Source organism: Aethina tumida, chromosome 4 (assembly GCF_024364675.1).
Source record: "Aethina tumida isolate Nest 87 chromosome 4, icAetTumi1.1, whole genome shotgun sequence".
Classification (NCBI taxonomy): Eukaryota; Metazoa; Arthropoda; class Insecta; order Coleoptera; family Nitidulidae; genus Aethina; species Aethina tumida.
In genome coordinates this window covers 15,025,520-15,053,179 of record NC_065438.1, presented here as the reverse complement: position 1 = coordinate 15,053,179, position 27,660 = coordinate 15,025,520, and the positions used below count along the sequence as shown (strand labels likewise).

General features: G+C 27.5%; 1 protein-coding gene across 3 annotated transcripts in view; it reads right to left on the bottom strand.

The window, feature by feature from the left end:
- The window catches only part of LOC109600481 (GATA-binding factor A-like), a 100,430-nt gene that overhangs the window by 6,199 nt on the left and 66,571 nt on the right, over positions 1-27,660 (bottom strand). For 2 of the 3 annotated variants that reach the window (XM_049966614.1, XM_049966616.1), the window contains exons 2-3: positions 6,362-6,734; positions 2,354-2,526 (exon numbers count right to left, since the gene is read on the bottom strand). In XM_049966614.1, coding sequence (XP_049822571.1) covers positions 2,354-2,526; positions 6,362-6,734 — 546 coding nt within the window. Of the gene's footprint in view, positions 1-2,353; positions 2,527-6,361; positions 6,735-14,288; positions 14,495-27,660 lie in introns of those variants that run through there. The other variant, XM_049966615.1, reaches the window with a different exon arrangement.

The following is a 27,660-nucleotide window of genomic DNA, read 5'->3' as shown; positions in this document are numbered from 1 at the left end:
CTTTAAATTCTTTAGATTCTTTAGTTTCTTTAGATTCTTTAGATTCTTTAGATTCTTTAGATTCTTTAGATTCTTTAGATTCTTTAGATTCTTTAGATTCTTTAGATTCTTTAGATTCTTTAGATTCTTTAGATTCTTTAGATTCTTTAGATTCTTTAGATTCTTTAGATTCTTTAGATTCTTTAGATTCTTTAGATTCTTTAGATTCTTTAGATTCTTTAGATTCTTTAGATTCTTTAGATTCTTTAGATTCTTTAGATTCTTTAGATTCTTTAGATTCTTTAGATTCTTTAGATTCTTTAGATTCTTTAGATTCTTTAGATTCTTTAGATTCTTTAGATTCTTTAGATTCTTTAGATTCTTTAGATTCTTTAGATTCTTTAGATTCTTTAGATTCTTTAGATTCTTTAGATTCTTTAGATTCTTTAGATTCTTTAGATTCTTTAGATTCTTTAGATTCTTTAGATTCTTTAGATTCTTTAGATTCTTTAGATTCTTTAGATTCTTTAGATTCTTTAGATTCTTTAGATTCTTTAGATTCTTTAGATTCTTTAGATTCTTTAGATTCTTTAGATTCTTTAGATTCTTTAGATTCTTTAGATTCTTTAGATTCTTTAGATTCTTTAGATTCTTTAGATTCTTTAGATTCTTTAGATTCTTTAGATTCTTTAGATTCTTTAGATTCTTTAGATTCTTTAGATTCTTTAGATTCTTTAGATTCTTTAGATTCTTTAGATTCTTTAGATTCTTTAGATTCTTTAGATTCTTTAGATTCTTTAGATTCTTTAGATTCTTTAGATTCTTTAGATTCTTTAGATTCTTTAGATTCTTTAGATTCTTTAGATTCTTTAGATTCTTTAGATTCTTTAGATTCTTTAGATTCTTTAGATTCTTTAGATTCTTTAGATTCTTTAGATTCTTTAGATTCTTTAGATTCTTTAGATTCTTTAGATTCTTTAGATTCTTTAGATTCTTTAGATTCTTTAGATTCTTTAGATTCTTTAGATTCTTTAGATTCTTTAGATTCTTTAGATTCTTTAGATTCTTTAGATTCTTTAGATTCTTTAGATTCTTTAGATTCTTTAGATTCTTTAGATTCTTTAGATTCTTTAGATTCTTTAGATTCTTTAGATTCTTTAGATTCTTTAGATTCTTTAGATTCTTTAGATTCTTTAGATTCTTTAGATTCTTTAGATTCTTTAGATTCTTTAGATTCTTTAGATTCTTTAGATTCTTTAGATTCTTTAGATTCTTTAGATTCTTTAGATTCTTTAGATTCTTTAGATTCTTTAGATTCTTTAGATTCTTTAGATTCTTTAGATTCTTTAGATTCTTTAGATTCTTTAGATTCTTTAGATTCTTTAGATTCTTTAGATTCTTTAGATTCTTTAGATTCTTTAGATTCTTTAGATTCTTTAGATTCTTTAGATTCTTTAGATTCTTTAGATTCTTTAGATTCTTTAGATTCTTTAGATTCTTTAGATTCTTTAGATTCTTTAGATTCTTTAGATTCTTTAGATTCTTTAGATTCTTTAGATTCTTTAGATTCTTTAGATTCTTTAGATTCTTTAGATTCTTTAGATTCTTTAGATTCTTTAGATTCTTTAGATTCTTTAGATTCTTTAGATTCTTTAGATTCTTTAGATTCTTTAGATTCTTTAGATTCTTTAGATTCTTTAGATTCTTTAGATTCTTTAGATTCTTTAGATTCTTTAGATTCTTTAGATTCTTTAGATTCTTTAGATTCTTTAGATTCTTTAGATTCTTCCTCCTCTACCTAAACCAACATAGCACAAGAAGAATTGAATAACCTCAAAGAAGGAACGCAGAGGAGGTGTCAAGCAGTCATCGACGTTCATGGAGGATATTCAATCCAGGGTTATTATTCCAATGTTATTAATACTAAATTTTATGTATGTGTAAATATGATCATAAATAAAAAAGAAAGAAACAATCCTTTGTGTATCTCATTTTCTATTTACTGATTTACTTTCCTTCATATCACATTCCCTTAAAGTTTGTGACACATAAAACCCATTTTTACAAGAGACGTCCAATAATTACATGAAGTTTTTCGCCAAAATCTCCTCATATCTCATTTGGGAGGAGGAGGAGGAGGAAAGTTGAAACCAATACTGTTATAAACGAATCAAATTCAAAGACCTAAACTAAAGTGACAGGGTACGAAGAGTACCACCACATCTGACCCAACGTCAGCCACGAGTTAGGGTACCCCAAATTGAAGATTCACTTCACGTAATTAATGGACGTCCCTCAATGCTCAATTCAGCAACGTCGTCGAGACATTTTCGGGCGGGACAAACGATAAAACTCGCATAAATATAGTATTTACCAGTCTTTTGGATGGTTTTATGAGGGGCCTATTCATTCCGTTCATTTTATGGTAAAGGCCACAGGCGTTGCACAAATAGTGACCGGTCCCGTCTCTTCGCCACAGAGGCGTCGATATTGCGCCGCAGTTCACGCACTCCCTGCCCTCGCCGAATTGAAACTCCACACCGGCATCTGAAATTAAAATGTGCATTAGTATTTAAGAAAAAAAAAACTGTGGGATTACGAATTAGCAAATTTGCCGAGCCAGAGTTACGATATCTGTAATCTACACACGGCTTTTACTACTATTCGCTTATTTATGTGCAGTTTTATGTAGCTGTATAAATATTGTGAGTAATTATAACTTCATTAAAGCGTACACGCCACATACTTATCTCATATGTTATAAGTGAAAACAATAAAAAGACTGTAAAGATTATTTATATTGCACATATCGTACATACATAAATTAAGGCATAAAAGTGAATAATATTTTTTTTTTTGAGCAACACGGTTATGTGTGTGTAAATCATAATTGTGACTTTATTAAATTGTCATTTTTATTATTGGATTTTATTGAGAAACTTCGACATGTTTATTGTCAATTAAGTGCATACGACTTTATATTATAATTTGTTGTGTAAGGCTCTCACAATTAGCAACAATATTACTGACACAGAAAAAGATAAAAAACAGTTACACAAAAAAAAAGGTTTATTTATGTTACTAAACCAATTATCAAATACCTTAGCCAAAGCAAATTATAAAATTATTCGTTATTAGCAAAATATTTATACAAATTATCTTAATGTTTAACATTTTTGAAATTATCATTTTTACTATGAGATATGAACATACCACAGAATTTTATTCATGGGAATAGTGAACTCGTTAATTAATGCATTCCTTTCATTTTACAAATTTTCGTCGAACTGTTTATTTTTTAATTTATAAATTTGTTGTGTTTTTCTTTTGCTTTTGCTAAATTTATTGAATTTCAGATATTTCTGTATTCTAGGAAATTATTAAGGTTGTAAACCTCAAATCCAGGGAGAAGAAATCAATATTTGTTCCACCTACTTTGCTAATTGATTTTTAAAGATGTTCAATTTTCAAAATTGTCTTCAAATGTATTAAGACAGATATTTCTTGAAAATGAAGTTCTAGGAAATTATTAAACTTGTAAACCACAATTATTTGAAAATCAAGAGAGAAAAAACAAAAGTTTGCACTACCTATTTTACTTATTGAGCTTCAAAATCATGTTCAAGGAACTTTGCACAAAATTAAATGTATTAATGGTCACAAATGTCTTGAAATTGATAAGGTTGCCAACCTCAATTATTCGAAAATCTAGAAAGAAGATCAAAATTTGCTCCATCTTTGTTACTTGTAGACTTTTAAAGACTTGTTCAATGAATTTATTGTGCAAACCTTAAATATTCCAAAATCCAAAATTGAAATCAAATGTATTATTGATTAGAAATTTCTTGAAGATGTATTCTAGGAAGTAATTAAGGTTGCAAACCTCAATTATTCGAAAATCAAGAGAGCAGAAATACACTTATCAAATAACTTTATACATTTAAAATCAAATATATTAATGGTCAGAAATATCTTGATATTGTTAAGATTGCCAACCTCAATTATTCGAAAATCCAGAAAGAAGATCAAAATTTGTTCCACCTTTGTTACTTGTAGACCTTTAAAGACCTATTCAAGGAGTTTATTGTGCAAATCTTAAATATTTCAAAATCCAAAATTGAAATCAAATGTATTATTGGTCAGAGATTTCTTGAAGATGTATTCTAGAAAGTTATTAAGGTTGTAAACCTCAATTATTCGAAAATCAAGAAAGAAGAAATACACTTATACAAATAACTTTATACATTTAAAATCAAATATATTAATGGTCAGAAATATCTTGATATTGTTAAGATTGCCAACCTCAATTATTCGAAAATCCAGAAAGAAGATCAAAATTTGCTCCACCTTTGTTACTTGTAGACCTTTAAAGACCTATTCAAGGAGTTTATTGTGCAAATCTTAAATATTTCAAAATCCAAAATTGAAATCAAATGTATTATTGGTCAGATATTTCTTGAAGATGTATTCTAGAAAGTTATTAAGGTTGTAAACCTCAATTATTCGAAAATCAAGAGAGAAGAAATACACTTATACAAATAACTTTATACATTTAAAATCGAATGTAATAAAAGCCAGAAATGTCTTTAAATTGTTAAGGTTATCAACCTCAATTATTCGAAAATCCATAAAGAAGATCAAAATTTGTTCCACCTTTGTTACTTGTAGACCTTTAAAGACCTGTTCAAGGAGTTTATTGTGCAAATCTTAAATATTCCAAAATCCAAAATTGAAATCAAATGTATTATTGGTCAGAGATTTCTTGAAGATGTATTCTAGAAAGTTATTAAGGTTGTAAACCTCAATTATTCGAAAATCAAGGTAGAAGAAATACACTTATACATATAACTTTATACATTTAAAATCGAATGTAATAATAGCCAGAAATGTTTTTTAATTGTTAAGGTTATCAACCTCAATTATTCGAAAATCCAGAAAGTAGATCACAATTTGTTCCACCTTTGTTACTTGTAGACCTTTAAAGACCTATTCAAGGAGTTTATTGTGCAAATCTTAAATATTTCAAAATCCAAAATTGAAATCAAATGTATTATTGGTCAGACATTTCTTGAAGATGTATTCTAGAAAGTTATTAAGGTTGTAAACCTCAATTATTCGAAAATCAAGGTAGAAGAAATACACTTACACATATAACTTTATACATTTAAAATCGAATGTAATAATAGCCAGAAATGTTTTTTAATTGTTAAGGTTATCAACCTCAATTATTCGAAAATCCAGAAAGTAGATCAAAATTTGTTCCACCTTTGTTACTTGTAGACTTTTAAAGACTTGTTAAAGAGATTTCTTGAAGATGTTCTGGGAATTTATTAAGGTTGTTGTTAACCTCAATTATTTGAACATTCAGAAAAAAGAAATCAACATTTGCTCCACATATATTGGTTATTGTATTATAAAGACAGGTTCCTATAACTTATTGATTAAAGATTCGAAAATTCAAAATCAAATGTTTTAATAGTTCTTGAAGATGTGTTCTAAGAAGTTGTTAAGATTTGATTATTCTAAAGTCCACACAGAAGAAATTAAAATTTGCTCTACCTATATTGTTTATTGACTTTTAATGACACGTTCAAGGAATTTATTGGAGAGAATAGACAGAAATTTCTTGAGGATATGTTCTAGAAAGTTATTAAGATTGTAAACCTAATGATTCAAAAATTCAGAGAAGGAATCAAATATTTCTTATAGATTTTTAAAAACATATTCAAGGAACTAATTGAATGAGTTAATATTAATAAATTAAAGCAATTTGATATGTTTGTATTAGGTTCTTACAAATTTTAAATAATCCATAAATCTAGACTGTTAGAAAACCATTAGATTAATTAAAAGCATGATCCCTGCTTTAATAGACTAAATGGGGCTCATCCACTTTATAACGCACTCCTTACGTTTACGTCTGTTCCATTCATAAACATATTTATGATCCCGACGTGCCAACAATCCATCAGAAAAAAAACCCCATCGCTTATCTACAAAGCGAAGCCGGGTGTTATGTTTCCAGTCCGAAAATTATCCCCCTTTCGTAACTAGGAAGCCGCGCCCACTTGAAAACTCATTTATGGCAATTCGATAAGACACCGGCTAAGAGAGTATGCTCCAGTTCTGTGCAGTGTATCTTTGCCGCTTTTGATGGGTGATTTACGCTGATGTTCCCGTTATCGTCGATCCTAATGCAGTCTCTAAATAACTGGCTCGGAGTCGGGCCGCCGGCCGCCCATAGAGCATATGCTCGCGTTCAGAACCTGAACCGAGACCAAAGTCGGGTTCTTTGTCAGCGAAATAGGTTCCCCGCTCTATGATCCGTTGATTTGCGATTTGCTTTTGAAAGTCAAACTTTGATAAACAGCTCAATACTCACCGTAAGGAGAAGTCCTCTGGAAGCCAGCCCCATCGTAAGCCCGCCACGAGCTCATCATCATGTTCTGGGCGTAGAACTGGCCGGCACTCAAAGCCCCGGCGTGATGGGGCGACGTGCCGAGACTGTGGGCGGAGGGCGCTGCCATCTCTCCGTAGCCACCGCCAGCATGCCAACCGCTCTGGTGCGCCGCCCCGAAGTGGCCGCCGGCGGGCGTGGAGTATTGGGGCATGGCACGGTTGCTGGGCACGTAGACCGGGGACTGTTGGAGGTGCTGGTGGAAGCCTGAGGCGTTGGAGTCGGTGTAGCCGCCGGAGTTGGTGCTCGAATGGAACATTATGGGGTTGGGGTTGTATGGGTAGTTTGTGTTGGTCATCTGGAAGAAAAAATAATCGTTTCAAACACTGGAAGCTACGACATCAAGTAGTGAAATCCATTTTTCTGGGCTTGACTTTTAACAGTAAGAACTATAACGACATTTAACCTTTCCCACTAATTGGCAATAAACCTAAATATATTCCAGTCGACCCACACGATCACACACATAGGAAAAACTGCGTATTTCTAAACGAGCCACATTTCTATTTGTGACTTCATCAATAATTCATTTCGTCGTTACCCCAACGGCGATATTTCAAAGCTGTGGAATCTGTCATCGGACGTGTGCTCAGTAATATGAACCGATACATTCCACAAGCCGTAACAGGCACATTCAAGATGTCTGGGATTTAAGGAATCCACCCTTCATCGCCCAATAATTGCATCCCTTTTGCTGTCTAATGTGCTGTTCGTCACATTAAATTGGACTGTTTTGACAACGGAGTGAAATGTTTGGGATATCTGTCGCTGTTCCTACCTAATACAGGTTAATTGTTATGACCTCACTGTCGTTGTCACACAGCTGTTTCCAAAACAAGTAATTAATCTAAAGTTAATTGGGCTTTCGTGAAAGTAAATAAAACAGACTCACTTTCAAAAATACTATTCCCAATCAACGTTCAATTAAATCAGTCCTAAAGTACCAATACAATGTAATTAAACCATCAGCAGCCAAATAACAAAAAAAAAGGAAGAACTCTAGCAGCAATACCGGTCGAATTCCTGCACCGTCTAAATTAAGAGTCATTAGCGGAGCACTCAGGACGAACGCAGCAGATCCGTCTTCCAGGAAACCTCGACGGAATCCTCCGCAATCTTGGCAATTGATTTATGCGCCTCGGCCACTCCGGCCTTATCAATTGCACTCGGTTGGAAATTCGCTCGCCGCCATGCATATTTTTAGGTGCACGCTGATTGCGGCCTTTAAATATAGAACGCCGTTTCGGCTTTTTATCTGGACAGGTAAATTACTCGGGCCATATGCAATAAGTCGGTATGTTTTGTGGTCAGAAGGTTTTTTTTTGTGGAATTTGCAGATTACAATAGAATATTCGTCTTGATTAAAGACAACAAATATTTCTAGATGATGATAATTACATATTTTGTATTTTAGAGCACTTTTTGAGTCATTTGGAGAACAGAAAGCTATAAATTAGGATCTTTTAGTCAAGGTGATGAATTGGAGAACAAAGATTCATTGTTTCTTCAAAAAACAATTATTTCTAGATGATATTGAGATATTTTGACATCTTAGAACACATTTTGAGTCATTTAGAGAAGAGAATTTTTTAATCAAGGTGATTCGCCTTCTTCAAAAATGATAAGATACTTGTTATGTTTAATGGGCTTGTAACATTTTGGGACAGTTTGGGAACCACAAAGTGGATTTTTTATATCAAGATTATTTAGAAAGTGAAAGCTGTTTCTTCTGAGTTTCTACAAGAGACATTCCTAGAAGATAATGATAAGATATAAAGCTAATTTGATATCTTACAGCTTCATTTTGGGACATTTGGTGAATCCAAAAGGTACAAATCATCCTAAAAGAGTAATCCTTTTAACTAATATGAAAGAATAAAGAAAAAACATTGTTTATTAGAGTTTCTTCTTCAGGAATGTTAGACATACTGCAAATTTAATATCTTACAAGTCTATTTTGGGACAGTTTGGGAACCCCAAAGTGGATTTTTTATATAAAGATTATTAAGAAAGTTATTACCTCAGAGTATCTATAAGAAACATTCCTGGGTATAAAGCAAATCTGATATCTTACAGCTTCATTTTGGGACATTTGGGGAATGTAAAAGCTACAAATCATCCTAAAAGTCCATTTTGGGACAGTTTGGGAACCAGAAAGTGTTTTTTTACATCAAGATTAACAAGAAACTGAAAGTTTTTTCTTCTGAGTTTCTACAAGAAACATTCCTAGAAGATAATGAATACATATAACACAAATTTGATATCTCACAGCTTCATTTTGGGACACTTGGGAAATCTAAAAGCTACAAATCATCCTAAAAGTCTAATGCTTTTAACCAAGATGAAAGAATATAGAGAAAATATTCTTTTTTAGAATTTCTTCTTCAGGAATGATAGACCTACTGCAAATTTGATATATTACAAGCCCATTTTGGGACAGTTTTGGAACCACAAAGTGTTTTTTTATATCAAGATTATCAAGAAACTGAAAGTTATTTCTTCTGAGTTTCTACAAGAAACATTCCTAGAAGATAATGAATACATATAACACAAATTTGATATCTCACAGCTTCATTTTGGGACATTTGGGGAATCTAAAAGCTACAAATCATCCTAAAAGTGTAATGCTTTTAACCAAGATGAAAGAATGTAGAGAAAATATTCTTTTTTAGAATTTCTTCTTCAGGAATGATAGACCTACTGCAAATTTGATATCTTACAAGCCCACTTTGGGACAGTTTTGGAACCACAAAGTGTTTTTTTATACCAAGATTATCAAGAAACTGAAAGTTATTTCTCCTGAGTTTCTATAAAAAACATTCCTAGAAGATAATGAATACATATATCTTAAAAGCTTCATTTTGTAACATTTGGAGAATCTAAAAGCTTCAAATCATCCTAAAAGTGTAATGCTTTTGACCAAGATGAAGGAATAAAGAGAAAACATTTTTCATTAGAATTTCTTCTCCAAGAATGGTACCCTCACTGCAAATATGATACCTTACAAGTCCATTTTGGGACAGTATGGGAAACTCAAAGTGGATTTTCTATATTAAGGCGATTGAGAAAGTGAAGGTTGTTCTTTCATTGTTTTTACAAGAAGTATTTTTAGAAGAAAAGGCTGCAAATCTTTCTAAAAGTGTAATGCTTTTAATAAAGACCATGGAATAAGAAGAAGAAGAAAAGTTTCTTTGTTGAAGTGTCTTCTTCAGGAATAATAAGAGGCACTGTAAATTTTGTATCTTACAAGCCCATTTAAGGACAGTTTGGGATCCTCACAATGAATATTTTATATTCAAACCATGGAAGAAAGTGAAGGTTGTTCTTAAGATGATTTTTTCACCAAAAGTTTGATACATTGAGCCAATTTTGCACAAGTAGGCACAGGAAACAAGACTAAAGAGTAAATTTCTAGCTTTTTCGTTGCGCCGATAAGAAATTGTAACTAAATGCGTAGGCTGAGTAACCGATAAGATATTTTGGTCTTATCAACTTTTTTAAATGTATTCCGAATGACACTAATTACATGCTGATATCCCTTATCATAATTTCCTCACTGGCTTACACATCGATGTGCACAATCGAGTTGAAATTAAAAAATAACGTCAAAACGTACTGCGGATTATTATAGCTTCACATGTTCCCGAGCTTAATTAGGGCTGTAACCTTTGTTCGACGTACCGAAAAAAGCAGCCTCCCCTTTTATCAATCGAGTAAACACCGTCGGTTTTTTAAGCCACAGGTACCGAAGTTATCTTATCAAAAGGCTCATTAAGACCGTCTTCATTATCCTAGACATGTGCTAGCCAAAGTGCAGCTTGCAGATTAGTCAATGTAGGACGTGGCCGTATCGCAGTACAAAACACTCATTTTACCTATCTGAAAAATTCACCTAATCTCACGTTACACCGTCCGACCTCCTCTCACTAATGGAATCCCACAAAATTACAAAAGGAAGTCGCCTTAATACGCAATAAAATTTTAATTGTTTCGTATTGTTTTGGTTTTACGATTAGACCGAGTTAATTAGAACGGTCGTACATGAGGTACAAATAAAGAGCGATTTAACCACGATGGTTATGCATCAACAACGATTTTAATAATTTTTATCTGGTCGGACGATAAAGCTTGGAACTTCCTCCATTTAATCCAGAAGGATGTTGAACCAGACACAATTAAATCGTAAGTAAACACCACGATCAGCATGCGAATTGTAGTAAAATAATGCGTATTAATTGCGGCCACATAATCGATACGAATTGTAGTTGCGATTTTATGTGCCGACTGAAAAAGAGGTTCTATATTATTGGACATCTGCACGAACAGCTTCATCCGAATAAACCGAACGGAATTTTAATGTTGCACGGTCATCTTTCGCGGTCGAGTTCCACGAGGGCTCCGTCTTTTTTAATTGTTTACGATGCTGTTAGCCACCACTAATGGATGAAAAACGAAAAGCGGACGGGGCCCAGTTTTTCTGGTCCGATTAGCATACCTATAAATTTGTCCGGTTGGAGGATGACACTTTTTTAATGACCTTGTCTTAGGAAGAACTTGGACGGGATGTTAAGTTTCTTTTCTGGAGCTTTTGTTTTAAAGTTTTGTGGGCTGTGAAGTTATTTATTATTTAGTAGTAGTTGAGTCTTAAGACAAATTATGGGGAGATTATAAACCAAAATGTTATTTTAAGATTGTATAACATGTAACTATTAACATACAAATGTAATACATAAAATCAACCGTAATTATTAAATAATTTTATGTGTACACCAACATAATTTACAACTGCAACGTTTATGGTTTATGTAATAAATAATAAATAATAGTGGAAAGCTTAATGGAGTGTACAATTTATTATTATATGTATAATATACAAGTTTTAGAAATTTATAAGTGAGAAAATTTCAAATATGTCGATAAAACTGATAATTTACTTTGTAGTTTAAAGTGAAATTTGTGGGAATATAATTTAATATTTAATGATGTTAACGTGGATTTAGCTTCTACTAAAGCATAGTTATTTATTGACATGGAAGTAATGAAATGGTTAATTAATTTTAGAGGGAGTTGGTTATATTGATTTTATTTTAAAAGTTAGTTGTAACATAAAACTTTAAGATATTTATATATATATTTAATTTGTAGGTGACAATAATACTTGTATTTACACAGGGTGATTTTTATGTTTGTCTTTGGCACTGGCCCAGAATTCACCCCATAAAAATACTATATCAACTTAAGAGCCAGTCTGGATAAATAGTAATAAAGATAAATCTGAAAAAGACAAATAAAAACGTTCATAGTTATAAATAAATATTATAAAATATGGAAACATTATATTCTCTTTTACTTTAATTGATTTATTTATGTTTAAACGTTTGCCATTAATTTATAATAATAAATACTAATATCAAATAAAAATATATAATTTACTTCATATTTCTGTACTTATGTTCTTATATAAATTATTATTACGAATGTAGTTTATTAAAACTTAAAAGATTAGAAGATTCTTGGAGAGTAATTGTAACAAGATTCTTCTTTACTTATGTACTTAACTAAATCTTTCTTTAAAACTATCTAAAAACTTTTAATATTTTTTTTAATATTGCAAAACATCAAAGATTATAAAGAAAGAAGATTCTTGGTCTGTAATTGTCACAAGTTTTGGTGTAATATTGATGGATAAGATAGATTATGTAAAAAGAAGATTCCTGGTCTGTAATTGTCACAAGTTTTATTTGTTAACAAGAGTATTTTCTCCTGTACTTATGTTTTTAACTAAATCTTTATTATGACTATAATTCTTTAAAATAATCCAAAATCTTATGTTTAATATTGTTAATATTCATAGAGATTATGAAGAAAGAAGACTCTTAGACTATAATTGTCACAAGTTTTATTTGTTAACAAGAATATTTTATACTGAACTTATGTTCTTAACTAAATCGTTATTATGGACATAGTTCTTTGAGAATGTCTAAAATCTTATATTTAAAACTAGTAGACAACAGAAATTATCAAGAAAGAAGATTCTTGGACTTTAATTGACACAAGTTTTTTTTGTTAAAAAGAATTTTCTTCTGTACATATATTTTTAACTAAATCTTTATTATGACTATAATTCTTTAAAATAATCCAAAATCTTATGTTTAATATTGTTAATATTCATAGAGATTATAAAGAAAGAAGACTCGGACCGTAATTGTAACAAGTTTTATTTGTTAACAAGAATATTTTCTTCTGTACTTATGTTTTTAACTAAATCCTTATTATGAATATAGTTCTTTGAAGCTATCTAAAAATTTATGTTTTAGTAGACAACAGAAACTATGAAAAAAGAAGATTCTTGGACTTTAATTAACACAAGTTTTATTTGTTAACAAGAGTATTTTCTTCTGTACATATGACTTTAACTAAATCTTTATTACGACTATAATTCTTTAAAACAATCCAAAATCGTATCCTTAATATTGTTAATATTTATAGAGAAGACTCAGACTATAATTGTCACAAGTTTTATTTGTTAACAAGAATTTTTTCTACTGTATTTATGTTCTTAACTAAATCCTTATTATGAATAAAGTTCTTTTAAACGGTCTAAAAACTTATGATTAATATTAGTAGACATAAATATTATGAAGAAAGAAGATTCTTGGGCTGTAATTGTCACAAGTTTTATTTGTTAACAAGAGTATTTTCTTCTATACTTATGTTTTTAACTAAATTTTAACTATAGTTCTTTAAAATAATCCAAAATCTTATGTATAATGTTGATAATATTCATAGAGATGTTGAAGACAGTAAATACTTTGTAATTGTCACAAGTTTTATTTGTTAACAAGAATCTTTTCTTGATAACAAATAAAACTTTTAACTAAATCTTTATTCTGACTATAATTCTTTAAAGCAATCCAAATCTTATATTTAATATTGTTAATATTCATAGCGATTATGAAGGTAGATGTCTCTTAGACTGTAATTATCACAAGTTTTATTTGTAACAGGAGTATTTTCTTCTGTACTTATGTTTTTAACTAAATCTTTGTTATAATTATAGTTCTTTAAAATAATCCAAAATCTTTTGTTTAATATTGTTAATATTCATAAAGAATGTGAAGAAAGAAGACACTGTAATTGTCACAAGTTTTATTTCTTGACAAGTACATTTTCTACTGTACTTATATTCTTAACTAAACCTTTATTATGACTATAGTTCTTTAAGTGAATCGAAAATCTTATGTTTATTATTTGTAGACAATAGAGATTATGAAGAAAGTATACTCTTGGACTATAATTGTCACAAGTTTTAATTATTAACAAGCACATTTTCTTACTATGATTTCAAAATTTATGAATAGAGTTTTAATAGAAAAGGGACAAGAGAAGTAAAAATGAATGTCTTCGCAGTTTATGTTGAAATTATTTGTTAATAGACATATTATTTATTTATTTATTATAAATGTCGGTAAGTTGACATAAGTAGTTTTACGTATAATTGACTGATTAATTTAAGTAATTTAAATTAACCTGAATTATAAAAAAATATATTGACACTGATTTTCACTTTAAAATTTAAATAAATCAACTATTAGTTAAACTAATAGTAATAAATAAATAAACATAGATTAAATAATCTGAGAATGTTAACCTTATTGGAAGATAAACTAGTTACTCATAGATTACCAAATACAGATAAATCCCATAAAATCAAGTTCCAAGCTAAAATTTATAATTGCGGGACAAAGTAATTATAAAACGTCGAATATGAAACATCAAACAAACCAATCTAATCCAATTACCGACCAATATAGCCTAATTAACGTTCCTCCCAACACCCAACCGGACTCACCTAAGCAATTAATCCTTGAATCCACACAAAATGTTCACTCATACCAAAATAAAGGAAAGGCAAAACAAACACCAACAAATCAATCACAGTACCCAGCGTTCACAAAATCCAATACGCACTGGTCGTACGGTACGGCCAACGGCAAAATAAAAAACTGTCAACAACTTTGGAACCTCGCTATCTGTCAACAATAGCAGGCAGCGGGCGACGGCAGCAGCAGCAGCAACAGCTCTCGTCGTGGAAACCAGAATCGGACTGAACCTTTTGGGCACTAATCTCGGCGATCGGGTTCCTCTTCGTTTCGGAGGCTGGGTCTGGTTCCGCGGCGGGCACTGCCCAGAAGCCGCGACCCGGTGGGGCGGAGCTTCAGGTGTAATAACCTGCTCCTGGGCTCGCGGTGACGTCATCCAGACAATGGCTGATCCGATCTGATCATCTCGGATGATTTTGCTTTTGTTGTGTTCGTCTTTTGGTTTTTTGCTACCGTTTTTGGTGGTGCCATCAGTTTTTGTTTGTGTAATTGGGTTCTCCTCTATGGTTTTTGTAAAACTGGAATGAGCTTGGTATACTCCGGTTTCGTATTAAATTTATTTAATACTTTAATTTCAGTTATGGCAGGATTAGATTCATGCTGGATAAGTTTAAGCCTTTTTTAAAATTCTAATTCATTATGAGTTTTCATAAAGCAAATTTTGATCACCTAGAACTTAGAAATTGATTAAATTTTCTTCCCTTTTTATTTTAAAGAATAAATATCATCGGCTGAAATTATATTTTTAATTTTTTATCAATATTATATTATTATTTTTTACTATAAAATGAGCAACATTCAAGAAATAATATTTAAATTTATTAAAATAAGTTTATATTTTTTCATAACCTGTTAGAAAATAAAATATATACGAAGAATACAATAATTCTAAAATTAAGATTTTTAATCATTATCATAAGAATACATACTAGTATTCAACAATTTTTTGATTACCTGTAAGAAATTGAGAAAAAAATCGTTGTCCATCACAATATATTTGAAAATAAGACATTTAATAATAATTAATTTTATTATAAATTAATAATTTAATGTATTATTACGAAAATGATTGTAAGATAAGATTTTTAAGTTAGTAATATTATAAAAATTGGTATTATTTTATTTTTACTATAAATATTCAATAGTTTGTTTGAAAGTATAGTCATAAAGTTATACTTTTGATAACCTATTGAAAAATATTCGTGTCTTATGCAATTATTCTAAAAATAAAGCTTTGAATTTAGTATCATCATAAAATATATATCACGTTATGATTATCATATTTTTACCATGAAATGGGTACTAGTATTTAACAATTAATGAGTAAGTCTTAAAATAAATCTTTATTTTTTAATAAGCTGTTAGAAATTGCAAAATACAATTATTTTAAAAATGAGGCTTTTATTTTAATATTGTTTTAAAAATACTTATGTCGTTATTATGTAGTTTACTATAAATTAGTTCCCAGTTTTCAAGAATTAATATTTAAAAGTTTTAAAATAACATGTAAGATATTGAAAAATAATCGTGTTCTTTAGAGGAATTCTAAAAATAAGTCTTTTATACTCAATAATAAATGGTAAATTTATTAAAATAAATATGGAATTCTCTTAAAAATTGAGAAAATATGATTGTTCTAAAGAATAATTCCAAAACTAAGACTTTTCAGTTAATAATATTATAGAAATACATATTATGTTATTTTTTACTATAGAGTAAATAGAAGTATCCAATAACTAATCTTTGAAAGTATTAAAATAAATCTATATTTTTTGATAATTTATTAGAAATTGAAAAATATTCCTGTCTTACATACAATTCTTCAAAAATTGTGGCTTTGAATTTAATATTATCATAAAAATACATATTATGCTGTGAGCAGTATATTTTTATTATAAAATGGGTATTAGTATTTATCAATTAATGTATAAAAGTATTAAAGTAAATCTGTATTTTTTAATAAGCTGTTTGAAATTGAAAAATATTCATGTCCCCTGCAATAATTTTAAAAATGATCCTTTTAATTTAACAATGTTATAAAAATATGTATGTTGTTATTATATATTTTATTATAAAACTAAGATTTAAAAGTTAAAGTAACATGTAAGATATTGAAAAAATATTCATGTCCTTTTCAGGAATTCTAATAATAAAACTTTTAATTTATATTCTTTATAAAAATACGTATTATGTTATACTAATTATATTTATGATTATATTTTCTACTATGAAATGAATATTAATATTCAACAATTAATGGGTAAACTTATTAAGAATTCTTTATAAACTAGAAATTGATAGAATATGGTCTAAACAATAATTCAAAAAATAAGACTTTTAAGTAAATAATATTATAGAAATACGTATTATGTTGTTATGTATAAAATAAATAATAATATTTAAAAATTAATGTTTGAAAATATTATAATAAATCTATATTTTTCATAACCTGAAATATTCGTGTCTTATACAATTAAATCATCATCTAAAAATAAGTTTTTAAATTTAATATTATTACTATAAAATAGATACAAATTTTCAAAAATTAACAATAAACAGTTTTAAAATAACCTGTAAGATTCTGAAAAATGTATGTGTTCTCTACAAAAATGCTAAAAATAAAACTTTTAATTTATATTTATTATAAAAATACTCGTTTGTTATGATAATATTTTCTACTATGAAATAAATACTAATTAATATTCAATGATTAATGGGCAAACTTAAAAAACATATAGAATTCTTATAAAAAAAATACGGAATTCTATATATATAACCTGTTAGAAATTGAGAAAAAACAAAAATAAGACTTTTAAGTAAATAATATTATAAAAATACGTATTATGTTTTATGTTGTTTTACTACAAAGTGTATAGTAGTATTCAATAATTAATATTTGAAGCTATAAATATAAATCTATATTTTTGATAACCCATTAGAAATTGAAAAATATTCGTGTCTTTTACATTATTCTAAGTATAAAGTTTTGAATTTAATATTATCATATTCCGTTATAATTATAATATTTGTTCTATGAAATAGGTACTAATATTCCACAATTAATGTGTAAAAGTATTAATCTGTATTTTTTGATAACCTGTTAGAAATTTAGAAAAAAATCATTTTTCTATACAATAATTCTAAAAATGGGACGAATTTTTTTTAACCAGATATGATTAACCAGATCTAATTAAGAAGTAAACACCGCATAAAAAAGCACAAAAACAAATCGACTTATTTAGAAGTGTATATCTGATTAAAAAATTATTAAATCTGTATTTTTTGATAACCTCTTGGAAAAAATATTCACATCCTCTGTAATAATAATTATTAATAATAATAAATAAGTATTAGTATTCAACAATTAATGTATAAAGTATTAAAATATTTATTATTTTATTTATTTATGTTATATAATGTAATATATAATAGTACATAATATAATAATAATAATAATAAAGTAATTATATATAATATATAATATTTTATTGTATTTTATTGATAACCTATGAGAAATTGAGGAAGACACATAAGACTTTTATAGTAATTTAGCATTATTACAAAAATACTGTTTATATTAGGATTGATATGTTTAAATATGTATTATTATATTAAGTATATGATTGTTATTGTTGTTCATTGTTTATTTAGAAACAATATGATCTCGTAAAATAGTTTTTCTCATGTATAGATTTCTGAAGACCTAAATGAGAGCAGTGTTGTGTAATTTGGTTTGATTACTTTAAAGTTATTATGTGTGATCAGCTATTCAGAATTATTTTGTTTCTAACGTACGTTGAACACTGATGTTTTTTTATAGAAGTATTTATACGGTTTGTATACTTTTTTTCCACGTTGTGGCGATAACTCCTTTGGGGATTGTTATGATATTTATGCTTATTATGCGTGTGGTGGTGGATAACTGACAAAAAGACCTTCCTTTTGATGATCTTCCAAAATAGGTACCAAGAGGAAATTGGCTTCAGTGTCTACTTCGTAACTTTTGTAAATTTAAATGATCACGTGGCCCATTTCTTCGTAACATTTGTAAATTTAAATGGTACCCGAGTTGGTACCAATACATTTTAAATATATTCATACATATTTTTTGTCTTTGGTAATCTGTATTATGATAAAACATTTTTTTAGTACGAAGTGAATACAGTGACTGATGTATAACTATTGAAATTAATTAAAATTCAGCTTTATTTTTTTTTTGTTGATAACCTATGAGAATGTCCCATATGATAATTCTAAAATTAAGAGATTAGATAAAAACACTTATTTTATATACTATGTGAAAAGAATGCCAATAAATCAAATTTTTTAAATAACAAAAATAATTTAAAACTATTTGTCACAATAATTCATACAAAAAAATACTCGTTGTATTATTATGTTTCTTTATCATGAAATGACTATTAATAAGTGCTTACATTTAATATATAAAATTCAAAAAAAAATAATTAATATTAATTTTTCTATTTTTACAAAAAAAAAGTAATTGTAAAATTTCATAAATAAATATATTTGTAATAAACGTGTAAATCAACCATTGTCTACTTAAGGAAAATTATAATTATCCATAAATAACCATATCATATCTAAGCAATTACCATACGTTTAAATAATGGTTCCTAAATAAACAAAACCCCCCAAAAAACCTTGAATTTATGAATATAATAATTAAGGACGTACACTACGACAGTCGAAAATATTATTTGTTTAAAACCATTTACGAAACCATAGATACACCCAATTAATTTGTTTAAATAACGCCATTTTTAAAAATTTGCCATGAATGGGTTTCGCCCAATTTTGGACTCGTTCAACGTGTTTGAATATTGAATTTTGAGTGGGAGCAATTAAGGCGAAGATAACACCATAACACATTCGAATTATGGGAATATTTGATTTTGCCGTTGCATAAATTTCAATAAGAAACGAGAATACGAAAACAAAAGCGACGAAATAAAGGTACACGTCGGGGTTGAGTGCATAAATAAATCGCCGTTATCTTTATTGTACTTTTTGACTGTTGAAAATGAAATTAAAAATGGAATAAAATGAATAAACTAAAGCATAGTACACGGTCTGGTGGAACAGGGGGGCCGTTACTTTATGAACATAATTATACGTCACAAATGACCGGGATGGGGGGAAGGGGTTGTTCGTTGGGGAGCTTCAATTTCGTCAATTTCCCGGACAAAACGCCGCAACGAATTAACGACACTACTGCAAGACACCGTCGGCCCTTTTCCCGTTCGTCGCCGCACCGAACCCACCCACAACAAACCGGTGAACAAGACAGAAAACATACATCTTCTGTTAAGGTTGGAAGACAAAAAACGCAACAACTTCCCACTTTCGAGCGCGATTTTTTTCATACGCACCGTACCCGAAGCGACTACGGGCATACTAATGCCCCATTAGATCAAGTTTCAAAACACGTGTGGTTTGAATAAGACAGATGTCATTGGGGGTCGTGAAAAATTACCATCATCAATTATACGCCCATGTGTCTGCGGCTTTGCACGAAACATTATTTTGCCAGGATAAATTGAGGTGTACTGTTTGCTTGGAGAAGTGGTATGTAACGGGGATCGTAAACAAAATAAATTAATTGATTTGATTTGCTAAATAAATGTTAAGGCAGTTAATAAATAAAGGAAAGAAAAATATTAGAATTAATTGAAATCAAGTAACGTAAGAAACTTGCTAAATAAATGTTAAAGCAGTCAATAAATAAAAGAAAGAGAATTATTAGAATTAATTGAAATCAAGTAAAGTAAGAAACTCTTAAGATATTTTTGCTAAGGACATGAAAATGTAAAAGATTACTGCACAGTTGAAGTTATTAAATTCAAATTTTAGTTTAAGAATTTATTAAAAGTAATATAAATATTATGAGTGATTCTAGATAATAAATTCAAATATTTAATTTAATAAAATGTAATTAAACAAAAGAAACATTGTACAAATTTTTACTGCAAAATTAAATTGGAAAAATTATTTTGAGAGTACAAAACTCTCCACTTATTGTCACTAAATAAATTACTTAAACAAAATATAAAAAAAATAGTGAAAACTGAAAGTTACTAATTTCAAATACTGAACTTAAGAATTTATAAATGTAATAGAACCAATTTGAATAAAATCTGAATGGTATTAGTAAATATGAAATAAAAAATATTTTGAAAATATAAAAATTTCAGTCTATTTAAAGTTGTTAAATTCAAACATTAAAATTAAGAATTAATTAAATATAGCCGGATGAATTTGAATAAAATCTAAAATTTGCTTGTAAAATTAAACTGTAAAAATTATTTTGAGGGTACAAAACTCTTCACTTTTTGTCACTAAATAAATCACTTAAAGACAATATAAAAAAATAGTGAAAACTGAAAGATATTAATTTCAAATACTGAATTTAAAAATTTATAAATGTAATAGAACCAATTTGAATAAAATCTAAATGGTATTATTAAATATAACACAAAAAAATATTTTGAAAATATAAAAATTACAGTCTAGTCAAAGTTTTTAAATTCAAATATTAATATTGAGAATTAATTAAATATAGCAGAATCCATTTGAATAAAATCTAAAATTTGCCTTTAAAAATAAATTGTAAAAATAATTTTGAGAGTACAAAACTCTTCACTTATTGTCACTAAATAAATCACTTAAACACAATATAAAAAAAAATAATGAAAACTGAAAGGTATTACTTTCAAATACTGAATTTAAGAATTTATAAATGTAATAGAACCAATTTGAATAAAATCTGAATGGTATTATTAAATATAACACAAAAAAAAATATTTTGAAAATATAAAAAATACAGTCTAGTCAAAGTTCTTAAATTCAAATATTAAAATTGAGAATTAATTAAATATAGCAGAATCAATTTGAATAAAATCTAAAATTTGCCTGTAAAATTAAATTGTAAAAATTATTTTGAGAGTACAAAAATCTTCACTTATTGTCACTAAATAAATCACTTAAAGACAATATAAAAAATAGTGAAAACTGAAAGCTATTAATTTCAAATACTGAATTTAAGAATTTATAAATGTAATAGAACCAATTTGAATAAAATCTGAATGGTATTATTAAATATAACACAAAAAAATATATTTTGAAAATATAAAAATTACAGTCTAGTCAAAGTTTTTAAATTCAAATATTAATATTGAGAATTAATTAAATATAGCAGAATCCATTTGAATAAAATCTAAAATTTGCCTTTAAAAATAAATTGTAAAAATTATTTTGAGAGTACAAAAATCTTCACTTATTGTCACTAAATAAATCACTTAAACACAATATAAAAAAATAGTGAAAACTGAAAGGTATTAATTTCAAATACTGAATTTAAGAATTTATAAATGTAATAGAACCAATTTTAATAAAATCTGAATGGTATTATTAAATATAACACAAAAAAAATATTTTGAAAATATAAAAATTACAGTCTAGTCAAAGTTCTTAAATTCAAATATTAAAATTGAGAATTAATTAAATATAGTAGAATCAATTTGAATAAAATCTAAAATTTGCCATTAAATATAAATTGTAAAAATTATTTTGAGAGTACAAAAATCTTCACTTATTGTCACTAAATAAATCACTTACAAACAATATAAAAAAATATTGAAAACTGAAAGTTATTAATTTCAAATACTGAATTTAAGAATTTATAAATGTAAATTTGAATAAAATCTGAATGGCTTTAGTAAATATAACAAGTACAAAAATTTTGACTTATTGTTACTAAATAAATCACTTAAAGACAATATATAAATAAAAGTAAACACTCAAAGCTGTTAATTTCAGATGAAATATGAGTTCATTAATATTTTAAAAATGTAAGTATCAATTAGATAAAATATTAATTGTAATTAAAAAAATAATTTGCTCAATAATAACATTTAGTATTAAGATTAATTAAATAAAAATATTTTATAATTATTGAAACGTTGAAACTTTATACGGTATATAAAGGTATTATCTGTTAACATTGTCACCAAAAATATTTAATTTTGAACACAGTAAGTTGTCAAAAACAAACATTGTTTTAGTACTTGATTACGGCTAAATAATAATCATTAAACATACCAAAGTACATAGTTAAATGTAAAAAAACAAATAAGCATTTGTGTACATATTAAAGGAAAAAATGTAATTGCCAAAAAAAATCGCATGTCCAAACATAGATTCCTGACATCACCCGACAAAATTTATTGGACAATAACGCAAAATAAATTACTGCCGCACTCCCGTACCACCTTTTAGCGTTCGAAAAAATAAAAATACATTTGTTGCACTCCAACTATTCGGTTATTTATGTTTATTGCGACATCACTTTACCTGCATTCCGCACTTCATCCGTGAATAATCGAACCTCTCGACTGTTATTCTCTATCTGTCAAAACTGGTAAATGGTTTTACAACTCATTTCCTACCGATTACGCATCATTTTTCCCGTTCGGGATGAATGAATGATCCGACGACACTCGGTTGGACTTCCTTTGAGAAACTTTTTCCCTACCTGTTATCGTTTACGGCTTAATTTCTATTGTTTTACATGTGGCTACCGTTGTGATTTGCCGTTACAGTTTTAATACGCCATTTGTAGGATAATTTTTCCATCCGGCATCGGAGATATCCTGTGTTACGCGGGCTGTGGAGCTCACGCTGCGAAAACGTACGGTACGACGTCGGATTGAACCATTCAAGCGGTTATGGTTTATCTATGAATAGTCATCCATTTATTAGCGTAAGCTGGATTCTAACATCACCAAATTATGCAGTTTTATCAATTCGCTGACTAACTGTACAGATGTTAGTGGTTTTTTTACAAGATTTAAGGTTGTCCGTATAATTCAGATAAAAATAATTAATATAATCTGGGTTTTTGTATTAACTGTTTAAATATAATTGGCTTATCTTTGAATGTGCAATAAAATGTTGGAATCTATGGCGAAAAAACGCTGCCACTAGATAAACAGTAGTTTTAATTATATTAGATTGTTGGTTGGTTTTTTAGTGACGAATATTCGGTCAAATTTTTAATGTGTTGATGTTTTAAAGCACTTTATTCAAAGCCCTGAATAAGTGACCAAATAATTACTAATTTGTTTTTGTACGAAACTATCTAATATAAATTTAAATAAGGTCAACAATAAAATGTAAACACAATAGTTATACAAAAACACACAATAATTTGTATTAGTCACATAGTCAATGGTACAACAATAAATCAACATTGTACGTTTTAGTGCCGGGGATTGAAACGCGGACCGGGGTAATAATAATTTATCGCGTACGAAAGTCCTTTCTATGGTTATTTGTTATCGCGACGATAAAAAAATGTATATTCCAACATGGAATTAAGTGATAATAGATAATTTTCATTGTGTGCGTCCAATGGTGGTGATAATAGCACATACAGGCTAATCAGTAGTTGTGTTACGCCGTGATAAGACCCACATTGCTTACAAGTGGGTGATAACATATTTGTTTTGATCCTATATTTTTTTTTTTAATTTCCATTAATACCATCATTACTTATTAAACGACTATTTAAAAGTAGAGTGTTGCCAATATTTCCTGTCCATACCCAAAAGGAAATCTAATTCGTGTTGGAAGTACATCTTATCATTTTATAATTAGTATTTATTTGAATGTAATTTAAAAGAATATAAAATTTATCAATTTTTGCATTCATAAAATACTTGTTATAATAATTATTAAAATAATCCAAACTAATTTTATTATTCGAAATATGAATGAAAACTTTAATTGTCTCACAATTATTTAAAAAATTTATTAATTTTTATGATAGATATTATCTGAATTTATTGTGATCAAAAACCCCTTAAAATACTGTTTCAAGATATTAAAACTGAAAAAATTGCAATAAGATACTTCATTTTTGACATTAAACAAGTATATTTAAGAAGTTGTTTATGTTGAGAAAATTATTAATTTGAATTAAAATTTTATTATTGTAATACTTCAGCTCGAACAATAAGAACAGACTTACTACACAAGTATTAATTTTTGTGATAGATATTCCCTGAATTTATTGTGATCAAAAATCCCTTAAGACACTGTTTCAAGATATTAAAACTGAAATAGCATTAAGATACTTCATTTTTGACATTAATCAAGTTATTTAAAATGTTGTTTATGTTGAGAAAATTATTAATTTGTATTAAAATTTGAATATTGTAATACTTCAGCTCGAACAATAAGGATAGACTTGCTATACAAGTATTAATTTTTGTGATAGATATTACCTGAATTTATTGTGATCAAAAACCCCTTAAAATACTGTATCAAGATATTAAAAATAAAATTGCAATAAGACACTTCATTTTTGACATTGAACAAGTTATTTAGGATGTTCTTTATGCTGAAAAAATAATTAATTTGTATTAAAATTTGAATATTGTAATACTTCAGCTCGAACAATAAGGACAGACTTACTAGACAAGTATTAATTTTTGTGATAGATATTATCTGAATTTATTGTGATCAAAAATCCCTTAAAATACTGTTTCAAGATTATAAAAATGAAATTGCAATAATTGCACTTCATTTTTGAAATTGAACAAGTTTTTTAGGATGTTGTTTATACTGAAAAAATAATCAATTTGTATTAAAATTTGAATATTGTAATACTTCAGCTCGAACAATAAGGACAGACTTACTAGACAAGTATTAATTTTTGTGATAGATATTATCTGAATTTATTGTGATCAAAAATCCCTTAAAATACTACTTCAAAATATTAAAAATGAAATTGCAATAAGATACTTCATTTTTGACTTTAAACAAGTATATTTAAAAAGTTGTTTATGTTGAGAAAATTATTAATTTGTATTAAAATTTGAATATTGTAATACTTCAGCTCGAACAATAAGGATAGACTTGCTAGACAAGTATTAATTTTTGTTATAGATATTTCCTGAATTTATTATGATCAAAAACCCCTTAAGAGACTGTTTCAAGATATTAAAACTGAAATGCATTAAGATACTTCATTTTTGACAATAAACAAGTTATTTAAAATGTTGTTTATGTTGAGAAAATTATTAATTTGTATTAAAATTTGAATAATGTAATACTTTAGCTCGAACAATAAGGACAGACTTGCTAGACAAGTATTAATTTTTGTGATAGATATTACCTGAATTTGTTGTGACCAAAAACCCCTTAAAATACTGTATCAAGATATTAAAAATGAAATTGCAATAAGACACTTCATTTTTGACATTGAACAAGTTATTTAGGATGTTGTTTATGCTGAAAAAATAATTAATTTGTATTAAAATTTGAATATTGTAATACTTCAGCTGGAACAATAAGGACAGACGTGCTAGACAAGTATTAATTTTTGTGATAGATATTATCTGAATTTATTGTGATCAAAAATCCCTTAAAATATTGTATCAAGATATTAAAAATGAAATTGCAATAAGACACTTCATTTTTGACATTGAACAAGTTATTTAGGATGTTGTTTATGCTGAAAAAATAATTAATTTGTATTAAAATTTGAATATTGTAATACTTCAGCTCGAACAATAAGGACAGACTTACTAGACAAGTATTAATTTTTGTGATAGATATTATCTGAATTTATTGTGATCAAAAATCCCTTAAAATACTGTTTCAAGATTATAAAAATGAAATTGCAATAATTGCACTTCATTTTTGAAATTGAACAAGTTTTTTAGGATGTTGTTTATACTGAAAAAATAATCAATTTGTATTAAAATTTGAATATTGTAATACTTCAGCTCGAACAATAAGGACAGACTTACTAGACAAGTATTAATTTTTGTGATAGATATTATCTGAATTTATTGTGATCAAAAATCCCTTAAAATACTACTTCAAAATATTAAAAATGAAATTGCAATAAGATACTTCATTTTTGACTTTAAACAAGTATATTTAAAAAGTTGTTTATGTTGAGAAAATTATTAATTTGTATTAAAATTTGAATATTGTAATACTTCAGCTCGAACAATAAGGATAGACTTGCTAGACAAGTATTAATTTTTGTTATAGATATTTCCTGAATTTATTATGATCAAAAACCCCTTAAGAGACTGTTTCAAGATATTAAAACTGAAATGCATTAAGATACTTCATTTTTGACAATAAACAAGTTATTTAAAATGTTGTTTATGTTGAGAAAATTATTAATTTGTATTAAAATTTGAATAATGTAATACTTTAGCTCGAACAATAAGGACAGACTTGCTAGACAAGTATTAATTTTTGTGATAGATATTACCTGAATTTGTTGTGACCAAAAACCCCTTAAAATACTGTATCAAGATATTAAAAATGAAATTGCAATAAGACACTTCATTTTTGACATTGAACAAGTTATTTAGGATGTTGTTTATGCTGAAAAAATAATTAATTTGTATTAAAATTTGAATATTGTAATACTTCAGCTGGAACAATAAGGACAGACGTGCTAGACAAGTATTAATTTTTGTGATAGATATTATCTGAATTTATTGTGATCAAAAATCCCTTAAAATATTGTATCAAGATATTAAAAATGAAATTGCAATAAGACACTTCATTTTTGACATTGAACAAGTTATTTAGGATGTTGTTTATGCTGAAAAAATAATTAATTTGTATTAAAATTTGAATATTGTAATACTTCAGCTCGAACAATAAGGACAGACTTACTAGACAAGTATTAATTTTTGTGATAGATATTATCTGAATTTATTGTGATCAAAAATCCCTTAAAATACTACTTCAAAATATTAAAAATGAAATTGCAATAAGATACTTCATTTTTGACTTTAAACAAGTATATTTAAAAAGTTGTTTATGTTGAGAAAATTATTAATTTGTATTAAAATTTGACTATTGTAATACTTCAGCTCGAACAATAAGGATAGACTTGCTAGACAAGTATTAATTTTTGTTATAGATATTTCCTGAATTTATTATGATCAAAAACCCCTTAAGAGACTGTTTCAAGATATTAAAACTGAAATGCATTAAGATACTTCATTTTTGACAATAAACAAGTTATTTAAAATGTTGTTTATGTTGAGAAAATTATTAATTTGTATTAAAATTTGAATAATGTAATACTTTAGCTCGAACAATAAGGACAGACTTGCTAGACAAGTATTAATTTTTGTGATAGATATTACCTGAATTTGTTGTGACCAAAAACCCCTTAAAATACTGTATCAAGATATTAAAAATGAAATTGCAATAAGACACTTCATTTTTGACATTGAACAAGTTATTTAGGATGTTATTTATGCTGAAAAAATAATTAAT